The sequence below is a fragment of the Sinocyclocheilus rhinocerous genome, unplaced genomic scaffold (genome assembly GCF_001515625.1).
Source record: "Sinocyclocheilus rhinocerous isolate Xijiao unplaced genomic scaffold, SAMN03320098_v1.1 scaffold515, whole genome shotgun sequence".
NCBI classification, from domain to species: domain Eukaryota; kingdom Metazoa; phylum Chordata; class Actinopteri; order Cypriniformes; family Cyprinidae; genus Sinocyclocheilus; species Sinocyclocheilus rhinocerous.
Window position 1 is genome coordinate 405,394 of NW_015660140.1, and position 12,878 is coordinate 418,271.

Below are 12,878 nucleotides of genomic sequence, written 5' to 3' on the forward strand. Positions count from 1 at the left end.
AGGAAATATTAACATTAGGATTTAAAATATTCTAAAACTATCAAACTTAGCAGAGCCTGTCTGACACTGCTGTACTCTGCAGAGGTGAACTGTGGCAAGGGGGTCCTTTAGAGTGACAGCTGCCCCTGATATTCCCTGATTTTATTACATTTTATTGAATGTCTGATGGTGTTGACAAGTGCATGCATGCATGTTGACATGCATGTGTCATTAAAAAACAACCTTGCTTTGATAGGAGATATTATTAAGTGTTGCTTTTGATAAAACAAGCTCTTTTTCATCATTAAAAATTTTTTTTAAATTGATTTTATTGCATATGAATGATTGAACCCTTCTCTGTGGACACACTGTTTTAGATGTAGTGAGAGGACATTAAGAAACATAGATTTGGTATAATAATGAGAAAATTCAATTGAAGGTGATAATTGTGTTAAATACATTCTATTATTAATCCCTCATGACATTTCAAATTGAAAATATTTTTATTTTTAAACCTAATAGAAGTTGCCCTTGCTGGATCTGTTTTGTCCCATGTCTCAAGAATGACTGAGCTGTAAAAACGGTTACACTCACTAATGAATGAATCGCGGTTGTGCCGAACTCTTATTACAAAGCAAAAACAAACACTCTTCTTCCTTCGATCCATGAACGTTTCTCTCAGTTAATGTGCGCGATGTCATCTCACAGTCTGAAACGTCTGTCACAGCAAATCAACACATGCTGTTGTGAATAATTAAGCAAAGCGTCTTCTCATAGGATAAGAACAAGCAGTCTCATGAATAATTTAATAGACACCGATGCGTCATTGATGCATTGCCACGTCACAAATTGTGACGTCAAAATGATGTAAATTTTAAACCCGGAAGATGAAAATAGCGCAAAAAAGCTTCAAATTAACCAGTTTTCTCCAACAGTTAAAATTATCGGATGCTAACATTGTCTTCCATGATGTGCAACACAAACACCTCTGCTAAAATCTCAGAAAAAGTAGTCTGGGGATTCATGACCCTTAAAGGCTAAGATAGGAAGTAAAACATGAGATGCAGCTCACCTCCCACCCTTTTCATCATTTCTCCTCTGGCTCCGATTCCTCCCAGCAGAGCCTCCTCCAGACGCGCCTTAGCCTGCTGAGACTTCTGCAGGGCCTGTGTGCTCACCTTATCAGAACTCAGCTTCCCCTACACACACACAATACACCACATGAAAATCTTCTAATGACATCCAGAAGACGTCTTCCTGTCCAAATCAAAGTACATCCTGTCACTGTGACTAAGCTCTTCTTGAAGGTCACTGAGTGATGCAGCAGTGACTGATGTGTTTTTACCCTGTACTCAAAGCAGGAGATGCAGATGGCGAGGAGCTCCAGCAGACGGCTCAGCTGAGATGAAGGCACGTCCACATTCCAGCGTTGGATCAGATTCTGATCTGCGTTCTTGATAATCCACAGGAAACACATGAGCAGATTGCGACTGGTCTCTGCTGTCAACATGTTGCTAGTTTTCCCCGTCTGGACAAAAAAACATTGTCAAAGAATATTCAAATGAGAATTACTGTTTCTTTGGAATATATCAGATGAATAGGCAAATATCCATACATATTACAAGGCTCTCTGGAATACCTGATTATGATTGGTCAATTACCAGAAACTAAAACTGAAACTATTAAATTACTTTCCTTTATTGAATTAAAGTGGAAATTAACCTAAAAAACCTAAAATTATTTTTTCATTCAGTTGCTAAGGCAAAATTTCTTATTTTTCTTAAAGTACTAAAACTACTAAAACTATAACTGAAATCCAAATCATTTTAAGCGACACAGAAATATAAAATAAAACTAATAAAAATGACAAAAGCACCAAAAATGATTACAATTTAAACAGAAATGTAACTGAAAACTCTATAAAATCTATAAAATAAAAGCTATTTTGAAATATTAATAAACTTTATAATAGCATATAAACAATACTAAAATAACACTGACCACTCCACAGACTTTCTTCTTATACAGTAAAATTATTTAAATATTTAGTGTTCATTTATTTCGCATGTCAATTATGTTATTAATTATTTTAATATAATATAATATAATATAATATAATATCATATAATATATAACGTTATAAAAAATTATGTTATTTAAAAACTATTTATACCACAGAGGCCATAGAGACCAGTGCATTTCTCGCTAAAGTGTTGAAAGGATTTCCAGCGATTGCCATTGCAACAGATTGATTGATGGGGGTGATGCTGTCAGGATCTTCCTCAGGCCCACCGGACTTGCCTTTACCGCCACGCGAGTCAGATACTGTGAAGACAACATATACTCACTCACACATCTAAACCACAGATCTGAAAAGCACCATCCATTTCAAACTACCATCATGCACCACCAGAGAGCCATAATCCAGCATTTTGGCCCACTGGCTAAAAGCAACTATCAAGTCTAACTGAGATTAACAACGTGACTTGTGTAAGGCAGTACCTGTGAAGTCAAGGTAATTGATGGAGTCAATGATGATGCCCACTAGAGGGAGGTAGAGAGCAGCAATCTTAGCCTTGACCTCTGGCCTCGAGCAGCGCTGGTCCAGATCGTGAGCGCACAATAAGCTGTATGTGGCATTGATGGCCTTTTGTTGTACTCTCCCCCTGTGTATACACATTAATTAATAACGTTTGGTAAACGCACTCGTGAAAAATTCACTAAACGCTTTAGTGGCACACATTAAATGTGACTAACCCCTCTGACTCCATGTCCAGTGCAGTGCTGAGTTCGGTCAGCAGCAGTCCGGTCAAGTAATGCCGCTGCTTAAAGTCTTGTGACAGATCAAACATGGCTGCGATCTTATGGTCCTGAAAACTGCACAAGCTGGAGGTCTGGTGACAGAGACAAAGGTTTTATCGCAATAGTCATTGTTGCCAAATAGTGTGAGTGTTAGATGAGACACAACACAGCAGATGATGTTTCTTCACTGACCTGTGAGGAGGTGGAGGGTGACGGGGAGGCGGGCGCAGAAGCAGGGTTGCTGAAGAACAGGCTCAGGTTGAGGTAATGCTCATGACTGCACAGGACCCTCAAAAACTCCAACCTCATACTGATCAAAGTCGACATGCTCACGCTCTTTGCTGCCATCTGAGACAGAGAAAGAGAGAGACAGAGAGAGAGGGAGAGGATTTAATAATATTTTTAGTTCTGCCTGAGCCGAGGTGCAGTCGTTTACACACATGTTCTTAATATGGCACTCATGCAGGTGGTGCAGGTTTTAGTCTTATCCTGTTCACTATATATCTGTTTATTATAAATAAATAAATGTATAGAATATGTATCTAGTTAATTAGTTAAATATTAATAGTAAAAATATTAATAAGTGGTGCTCAATCAAGGTGATGCAGGTTTTTTCTTCCTTTTTATTAAAGAAATTAATACTTTTATTCAGCAAGGATTTGTTAAATGAATAAAAGTGATAGTAAAAAAAAGTATCACAGGTCCCCAAAAAATATTAAGCAGCACAACAGGGTCAACACTGATAATAAATCAGCATATTAGAATGATTTCTGAAGGATCATGTGACACTGAAAACTGGAGTAATGATGCTGAAAATTCAGCACTGCGTCACATAAATAAATTATATTTTAAAGTATATTAAAATAGGAAGCCAATATTAAATGTTTTTATATTTTTGATCAAATAAATACAGCCTTAATGAGCATAAGAGACTCCATTAAAAATCTTACTGATCCCAAACTTTTGAATGGCAGTCTGTGTGTGTGTTTTTAATGTTTTTTAATTTTATGTTTTTTAATTGAATATACTAGTACATTTGTTATATATTAATACCAAAAATATTAAATAGTGGTGCAGGATCGAGTCTAGCAATGTGATCATACACCCACCCCTCCCTTATATGTGTATAGCAGGGCAACAAAATATATTTACATTTATATGTACATTTAAAAATGTCATATAATTAGTTACATATTAATGATAAAAAATGTAATTAAGGGTGACATTATTGTTGGATGTTTTGAATTGGTCAGTGCACAGAGACTCTATGTGCAGCCCTGGAGGCCCCTGGGAACCCCAGTCATATCTCAATACAAGAATATCATAAGAGATATTCATGGTCATGGAATAATTGTTAGGCCACCTCAAGGTGGCATTTTTTTCTTGTGCAAATACCTACCAAATTTAGTTAATAAAACATATTATTTTATTTATTCATTTATTTATTTTATCCAAATATTTGACTGCATTCACACTAAAATATTACTCTGCTTTACTTCAAAAGTCATGCCTAAACGGTTCATGCTGGACAATCTTGTGATGTTCACTGAACCGATTAGTTGTGAATGATTTCTTTCTATTAAGATAATCATTAGTAAATGAGATGAGCTGCAGTACCTGGTTGCAGTAATTCTTCACCAGCTGAAACACAAAGCCTCGGTCCATCAGAGACATCAGGTCATACAGGAAGAAAGCCAGGCTGATGTTAACCTTCTCTGCCTGCTCCAGCTCCTGAAGACAAATAAACACACACGTCTCTTCTCATTAGCGCTGACAAATAACATTCCTCCAGAAGATCTAACCTCTTGTTTGTCTCATGTGCTCCATGTTTACTGATTTACCAAACAGTTCTTGGATTAGATTATGATCTGTTCAGCTGGATTCAATCACCTTTTGTTGTTTTACTAAAATGTTTCCAATCTCAGCAGTTACCACGTTGACAATGGTGGTGATGTCATCTTTGAAACGATCCGAAAACCGATTCCTACGAGAGACTGCCTTCTTATCCAGCTGAGACACATGCTGGCTCATGCTCTTCACCTGGAGTGTGTACGTATGGACAATGAGAATCTAAAAAAACCTCATAAACAACATCTTATATGTGAAATTTCAAGTTGGTTTGCTCAGCAACATGTTTATATTCAATCACAACCATCTTACAAGAAGTTCAAAGAAGAACCAGGCGTATTTGTAGACGTTCTCTCTGCAGACTCCAGTGCTGACCACCATCTGAAGAGCCAGCTCCTCATGGAACAACTACAAAGACAGACGGATTTGCTTATTAGGAAACACAACCTCTGCTGAAATGACAGACATCTTAGGTAATGAAGTGGCAAGTCAACCTTTCTGTTTGTGGGCCGTGTGCTTGAGCTTTGTGAAGTATTGGAGACGTTTCCAGCTGCTGAGATGCGACTGCCAGGAAGATTTAAACCCTGCTGGAAACCAAAAATGTGGGAACAATAAGAAAAATGCCAATTGAGTCAGTGTATATGTGCATGTAAAAAAGACTGCACCATTCCAAATAGAACTAAGAATACGATTTTAATTTGGTTAATTTTTATTTCAATTTTAATTTAAGAAATTGTGTTGTTATTGTTAACTAAAACATTTTTATTTTTTAATCTGTAATAAAATATAAATATAAAATATGAATTTTAAGCAAATTTCTTTAATTATTAATAAATACTATAATAGCATTTAAACAGTCAGACTTAATATTATTCTTTATATATGCTAAACACCTAGAAAAATGTAAGTATGATATTGCATTTGCGTATTCATTCATTCGTGAAATAAGCTGAAATAAAATAAATATTAAATGGAAAAACTGCAAACAGAAATAGAATAATTGTAAGCTGAAGTACAAAAATGACTGTAAATAAATGAAAATAGACATTTAGAAAAAACTAATAAAATGACTAAATTATAAATAAATACTATAAAAGATATATAAACAATACTAAAAAATACTTAATACTACTCTTTTATATATGAATATATATATATGAATTCTATATAGAAATTAAATACTAATTTCAGTATATTAATATAATAGCGGTAAGATGAACGTAATACAGTATAAAATGTTTGAGCTCAGGATCGTCAGGATTCATTCTGACTGTAATAAAAGTTATTCTTCATCAAGATCTTCCTCATCATTTTTTCTTACAAAATGAAATACCAATTTCAGTATATTAATATAATATAATATCATTCTTAAATCTTTAATAAATTAAATGAAATTTCACTGAATTGTAATTCAGTATATTCCTTGGCCAATTCAAATTCCAGCTCATGAATTTTTGTCCAGCACAAGTTTGATGTTGCATTTGTGTATCTGTACCTTTCCTAGAATGTTATTGACCTCTGCGTCCTCTGGGCTCTGCGGTGCTGGTATATCAGGGTTGCTGCTGGAACGAATGCGTGACTGAAGCAGCATGAAGCCGACCGTGGTGGCCGTGGCGCGAGTCAGAGTGCTGTATCGGCTCTCTGGGTGAGCCATCAGACCTCCTGTGCCTGCTGAACATAAGCCTCAGCTCAGTGACAGACAACAACAGAGTAAGTCCCAAAGCCACTAAAAACTCTGTTCCACACGAAAAAATGGATTGTTTTGGATTGGTGAAGAATTACATCATTGGCGGTCAAGATGATGTCACAGGCCTACTGTACCTGAGGTGTGGATTTCATGTTGTGTGTCTGGCAAGCGGAACACAAAGTACAGGTATGTTGCTAGGAGACAGTTTCTGCCCTGATGGTCCTTTGCCAGCTCCTGACTGTTGTGAAGACTGTTGACAACCGACACCACTGACTCAAATGCAATCTGGGCCAGATTTGCTGCACAAAACAAGATTAAAGCTCTGTAAAGCCGGCTGACAATCCTGAACATGCATACTCGCCTACACAGTATGCAAAAATCAGTACATCTAATGTACTTCTATGCTAAAAACATGAGTTTTTTGTCTTTCCAGTGAGTGTAATACAAAAGCTAAAGCTCTTCCTATCTGAAACGCACCAGTCTGTCCGGCGATGACCATGGGCTGCATGATGAGACGGAAGAGCTTGTCGAGGACCTGATGGAGAAACAGCACCAGCGGCTCCAGGCCGGAGGATGACAGCGAGATGATGCTGAGCTTCAGCTCGTGCTCAAACATGTTTTCAGAAATCTTCTCATCTCCCACTCGAATAGGGAATATGGTCTTGCCCTCCAGGGCGTGACACAGAGTACAGAAACGCTCCAGGTGACTGTCCTGTGATTGAATAAACGGATTTGTGAACAACAGCCATTTCGTTTAATGAATGCTTCTGAAATATATTTTCACTGCATAATATTAGTAAAAATATTTGAAATGTCACCTATAGAAACTGGTATTTTATTTACTTTATAATAGGTTTCTGATAATAATAATGTAATATAATATAATATAATATAAAAACTATTAACTAAATACTTAATAAAAAATAAAATACTGTATACATACACATTAATTAAACTTTATTAAAAAATAAAATAAATACTATATACATACTGTATACATATAATTTTTCTATTTTCATTTTTAATTTTAATTTTAGCTTTTGACGACTTTTTGAGCTTTTGATCATTTTGTGCTTTTGATTAGTTTTTTTTTTTATATTTAAATTTATTTAGTACTTAAACTTAATTTAGTTGCCAAGGCAACATTTCTAAATTTCTTTTTTTTCCATCTAGTTTTTAATCTAATAATTCAGTACATTCTTATTCCTGTCATTTTATATGAGGTTGGTCAATTTCATTCAGATTAGTATTTTTCACACTAGTTGATATTTTAACACTTTAATAACATTTTAAAATTTTTCATTTAACCCTCTAACTCTAGCACTCTCTATTCTAATTCTATTTTATCTATGCTCTATTCTAATGCTAGCCTCTAACACTAGCCTTCGTTGTCTATTCTATCTACTTGTTGTATTTTTATTTAAAAACAAAAAAGACCTTCTAACACTAGCGTTCCCTATTCTTTTTGTATTCTACCTGCTTGTTTTCCTATTATTATTTTTTTTTTTAAATTGCTACGTTTACTGTGTTAGGCTAACCAAGACTTGTCATAGCACTTACATATTATTGCTCTTTTGTTGGATTTGATTGCTTCTATTGTCCTCATTTGTAAGTCACTTTGGATAAAAGCCTCTATTAAATGACAAAATGTAAATGTAAATGTAATTTTAATACTTAAAATCCTGCTGAAAAGAAGGGCTCAGTCTGGTTTTTGTTTAGCTTATGGTCAACCAGCATGGTCTTTCACGTGACACTGATTGACCTTGCGGTCTTGCTAGTTAACCTAGTTAAAAAGCGATGCTGGAAGCATCAGCACACCAGCATTCAAAAAACTACATAAGCTGGACTTTCCAGCTGGGAAGTGAGTTCTGAGAGTGTTTCGCACCTGTGTTTGGACTGAGGACACAGCTTGTAGCTCAAGGTTGAACAGACCCTTATGATTCTCCAACCACTTAACAGGAGGTACCTGAGCTGGCAGTTTCTGAAGGCATATAAAAAGACCCAAAGTTACAGAATATACACTATTTTCAAACAAATTAATACACAAAGCCACGGAAGAATCATTGAATATGTGCCCAAACGAGACATCAATGCAAGGTCCCGAAATGAAATGATTGGCATCCAAAAAAGGCAGATGTGAAATGGTTGACTGTACCTCTGGGGAATGCAGGGAGTAGTTCACAGGAAGTTTGTCCAGAATGATTGGCAGACACTGCTGCCCAGTCTGCAGCCTGTCATTGTTCAGCAAGGGTAACCACTGCAGGGAAGGAAGTGAAGTCATGACACTCATTTCTGTGTGGACAATGTTAACATTGCTGGAGTCTTGGTTCGACCTTCCACCACCGTTATAACCCTGGGTATAATCTTTGACTATGTCAAAAATTTCATGTTTTACTATCCTTGTAGGGACATTTGGTCCCCACAATGTAGCATAAACATGTACACACACACACACACACACACACACACACACACACACACACACACAATCTGTACAGCCACTCACTGAATATCCAATGAGAGTCTCCAGACTTCCAGTCTGGTTCTGTTTCTGCTGGCAGCTGATATGGTAAAAGGTGAACAGTAAGTGATGTTTCTCTGTTAAACGGGCTGGAAGATGGATCTTTATCTCGTCATAGAAATCAGGAGACCTGTGGAGGAGATGGAAACAGCACTCTCAAACCACCCTTACATTTGCTTGATATATTGATCACTAAAATTGTTGTAAGAGAGCATGATTACCTGTTGTGGTATGTGACTGGAGTGTAGACCTCTTGAAGAAACTCAGGGCCACTTGATTTTCCAAAGATGACCTTTATTGGGACAGTGCAGAGGAGAAGGTGAGTGAGATCAGTTTTTGAATAAGGGCAAAAATAAAAAATATATACATTTTTAAATCTACACTATAGTAATTACACAATCACAATTATGAAATTCTGGCTTATGATTTAATGGTCTGTCACTTGTGTAAGGTTTATATATTCTGTATGTCATTTATTCACAATGAACTTGGAATCATACAATAAAATAAAAACAACAACAACAATAACAATAAATTATTATTATTATTAATTTCACATTATTATATAATTTAGTTTGCATAATATAGTTACATCATATTTTCTTTAAAGCTTTGTAAACCTTGCACAGCGGTAGAAAGACAGTAATCGAATATGAAATTTATATTTTTACAAACATTTAACAAAAAAAAAAAAAATTTCCGGACCACTTCAGTCTACCAGCTAACCTGATTTCTATTATATTCCTATTATATCATAATGTTATAGAACAATATTTAATATTATTATTATTGTTGTTGTTTCTGTTGTTGTGAATATTAGAATATAAATGCAATGGTAATACATTTTTGACATCTATAAATAAATATGAATATGGTTTTGCACTCACAGGCATGGCACAGCTAGGATCCTCACCACTCATGAACTGGATTTTAACCGTAATGTTTCTGGCTGAAGTCAAACGGTTACTAAGATTCAACCTCAGAGGATACACATACAGCAGGTTCCTGTAACATGATTAAAATAAAAGGAAATAAACAAAATAAAAAAGTTATTTGCAGACAAAATAATTATTCCATTTGAAATCCACAATTGTGTGTAAAAACATTAACTGGCCACTAGATGGAGCAGACCGCTTACAGTTCAACACTGACAACAAGGAAGAAGCTAGTTGCAACAGTGTTGCCATGTTTCATAAAGTCTGTCATAAATATGGGATGTTGCTTGTGTTTTTCCTGGCTTACTTCCATATAGCAGTTGTTTTAATGTAAGTTTATCCTAGAATTATTCAAATAAATTTAGCAATTCTACTTTTTCCATCATCTATAAACACACCCTTCTATCCCTCTGATCACAGGGTGTTTTCTAGTTAAAGCAAGTTTCTTATTTGAGGCTTGATTTGTAAGACCTGATTGATTATTCTTCTTATGACACCTGGCAACACTGTCCTGCACAGTTATTCCAACTATTTGTTCATAGTAAATGAGTGACTAATATCAACAACAGTTCTGCACTCCAAATTCTGACAAACCTTATTACTCAGAACTAAGATTTTTTTTAAGGTTACTGATTAATCACTGCATCCCATTTCAGCTAGATCTCAGCCTGACAACTCATGCGTGTGTATGTGTATGTGTGTGTGTGTGTGCATGTTTGTACAGTATAAAAACCATTACGCCTATGGAGAGTCCCCATAAACCATAAAAACCAACATGTGTGTGTGTGTGTGTCTGTGTGAGAGAGATAGAGAGGGATTACTGGTATATATTGTGAGGCACATAGACTTCACTGGAAGGGAACTCCAGCACTTCTTTAACCGCCCGTGGATTTTTCTCAGAAACTGGCTTCACTGGAATCAGTTCTGGGCACAGACACCCAGGAACCGTCTCCGGCACTGGAGACACTTCCAGTCTCAGAAAACCTTTCAAACAACACGTATATAAATGGTGCAAGATGAGTTACATGCCAAAGTTTGATTCTTATAAATAAATGTCTTTAATCACCAGTTCACTACTGTTAAAACTGAATGGACAAATGGCACAGTTAGAACATCTCCTCACCAGGTATGATCTTAACACGTCGCTGACCGGACGACCTCTTGATGTCCGCCAGAAACTTGAACAGGTCCTCGTCACTCAGACGCTCTCCTTCCTGCCAGCACACACAATAAATGGTCAGCTCAACTCAAAAATGACATTTTTTCAAATCAAACGTGTCTGGAAGATTTTATGGAGAACACCAGAATAATTCTTCAGTTTAGAGGAAGAATATTACAAGAATGCAGTGTGATATTAGAGCTAGCTGAAGAACGCAGGCACCAGTTAATCTGGAGAATGTGAAGAATGGAATAATGCTAATAAATAAAACTTATTTTCCACAGTGCTAATTCAATAAGATTGGATTTTTAGGACAGGAAAGCACTGTTCTAAAATATACAACTTCTAAAAATAACCCTTTCATCCCATTCAGATCATTTAGTTTCTTAATACATGTTCCTGGGGCCCGTTTCAATAAGGAGGTTCAACCGACTCTGAGTTGACTTACCCTGAGATGGGAAACTCTGAGTTTTTGGTTTCAGAAAAGCTCAATTGTGTTAGTTCAGTCGACTCTGAGTTTAGCGCGTGCACCACGACTATGAGAAGTCATGATCAATAGACCTCCGAAATTATGATTGACCATGGCAACAGCACCAACAAAAAGCCGTCCGCATACTTCCGAGTCAATAAATAACTTTAATTCTTAATCACTGTTATAATATCAGAGGTAAAAACTGTAAATTAATTTACTAAATTTCATTTTCATGGTATCCCACGGCAAAAAAAAAAGAAAAGAAAAAGAACGTAGCAGCATCTAAAAATGAATTATAAAAACACAATTCAATCAAGGTAAAGCTTTAAGCATAAAAGTTTCATGGGTGTAGGCTACATGACTTTACAAACATTTGACATATTAAATATCATTCAGTGTCTATTTCAATGCGCAGCAGCTTATTCCACATAGTTTAATGCTCTTTTCACATAGGCTTATTAAATATTCTCTAATCAAACCTGTTACATTTCTTAATTAGAGTAATGAAATTAACAACTGACTTGTACTCAGTCGACAGCAAGAAGGCAGAGGCTCGCAAAATGGGGGGAGAACCTGCACCAGCACCACTGACAGATGAAGAGGAGATGGTCATGTAGAAGAATTTCAAAATCCAAAAGGAAAACAATAACTGTTGCTTTTGTGTTTGTAGAAAATAAAGATTACCAAATAAATTGTAAATAACTTGTGTTTATTTAACAGCTGTGGTGGTGGTTACAGAATATATCTCGTACTACCCCTCCATCTGGCATCCTTCCATTCAATACAGTAATCTGCTTCATTTTCAGAAGGTGCGATGATGAGAATATGCATGTCATCATCAATGCATCCAACCACACTGGAAAACCTAAAGGAAATTCTAATTATTGGGTTACTTCCACAGGTTGCAGCAAGATGTTATCAAGTGAACATCATTTATCAGATTAGCCTCATTTAAACCGATTTCTACAACACTGACCTACAGTCCAGTGATACTCCTCTTTGACGGATTTGTGCCCAGGAAAAAAATTCTCAGAAAGAGCGTGAGAGCAACATACACTTTCCGTCTGCATACAGCGGCCTTACTAATGTGCTCTGCATCTCCAATGTTTTAAAGAAAACTACCATTTAAAATGCTACCACTCAAATAAATATGCATGTGAATATGGCAACAAAAAAAAAACTCCCTATGAATTTATGCAGCCTCCTAAAAAAATAATTTAAGTGCATTTTTCTTATTTTGCTAATTATCTGCCAGTGGGGTAAGAAATTAAAAATATGCTTGTTTCCATTTGCATTAAGATTATTTTTCTTGCCCTATGGCGGACAATTTTACGTTTTACGTAAAATGCACTTAAAATGCACTTAAATGCACTTGTTTCCACCAGGAAACAAGACTAAATATACCTTATATCCTTTTTCATCTACAGAAATTGCATCTTAACGTAAGAATTTTTAGATATTTGTACTTGAAATAA

General features: G+C 35.9%; 1 protein-coding gene across 3 annotated transcripts in view; it reads right to left on the minus strand.

The window, feature by feature from the left end:
• Nucleotides 1-12,878, minus strand: part of dock8 (dedicator of cytokinesis 8) — a 50,403-nt gene that overhangs the window by 16,860 nt on the left and 20,665 nt on the right. For 2 of the 3 annotated variants that reach the window (XM_016533998.1, XM_016534000.1), the window contains 20 exons: nucleotides 10,896-10,986; nucleotides 10,594-10,756; nucleotides 9,725-9,842; nucleotides 9,059-9,129; nucleotides 8,823-8,967; nucleotides 8,472-8,573; nucleotides 8,202-8,297; nucleotides 6,794-7,028; nucleotides 6,451-6,615; nucleotides 6,125-6,297; nucleotides 5,124-5,216; nucleotides 4,942-5,037; nucleotides 4,672-4,821; nucleotides 4,399-4,512; nucleotides 2,974-3,129; nucleotides 2,737-2,873; nucleotides 2,482-2,645; nucleotides 2,153-2,304; nucleotides 1,325-1,507; nucleotides 1,052-1,178 (listed from right to left, as the gene is read on the minus strand). In XM_016533998.1, the coding sequence (XP_016389484.1) occupies nucleotides 1,052-1,178; nucleotides 1,325-1,507; nucleotides 2,153-2,304; nucleotides 2,482-2,645; nucleotides 2,737-2,873; nucleotides 2,974-3,129; nucleotides 4,399-4,512; nucleotides 4,672-4,821; nucleotides 4,942-5,037; nucleotides 5,124-5,216; nucleotides 6,125-6,297; nucleotides 6,451-6,615; nucleotides 6,794-7,028; nucleotides 8,202-8,297; nucleotides 8,472-8,573; nucleotides 8,823-8,967; nucleotides 9,059-9,129; nucleotides 9,725-9,842; nucleotides 10,594-10,756; nucleotides 10,896-10,986 (2,731 nt within the window). The remainder of the gene's footprint in view (nucleotides 1-1,051; nucleotides 1,179-1,324; nucleotides 1,508-2,152; nucleotides 2,305-2,481; nucleotides 2,646-2,736; nucleotides 2,874-2,973; nucleotides 3,130-4,398; nucleotides 4,513-4,671; nucleotides 4,822-4,941; nucleotides 5,038-5,123; nucleotides 5,217-6,124; nucleotides 6,298-6,450; nucleotides 6,616-6,793; nucleotides 7,029-8,201; nucleotides 8,298-8,471; nucleotides 8,574-8,822; nucleotides 8,968-9,058; nucleotides 9,130-9,724; nucleotides 9,843-10,593; nucleotides 10,757-10,895; nucleotides 10,987-12,878) is intronic. The other variant, XM_016533999.1, reaches the window with a different exon arrangement.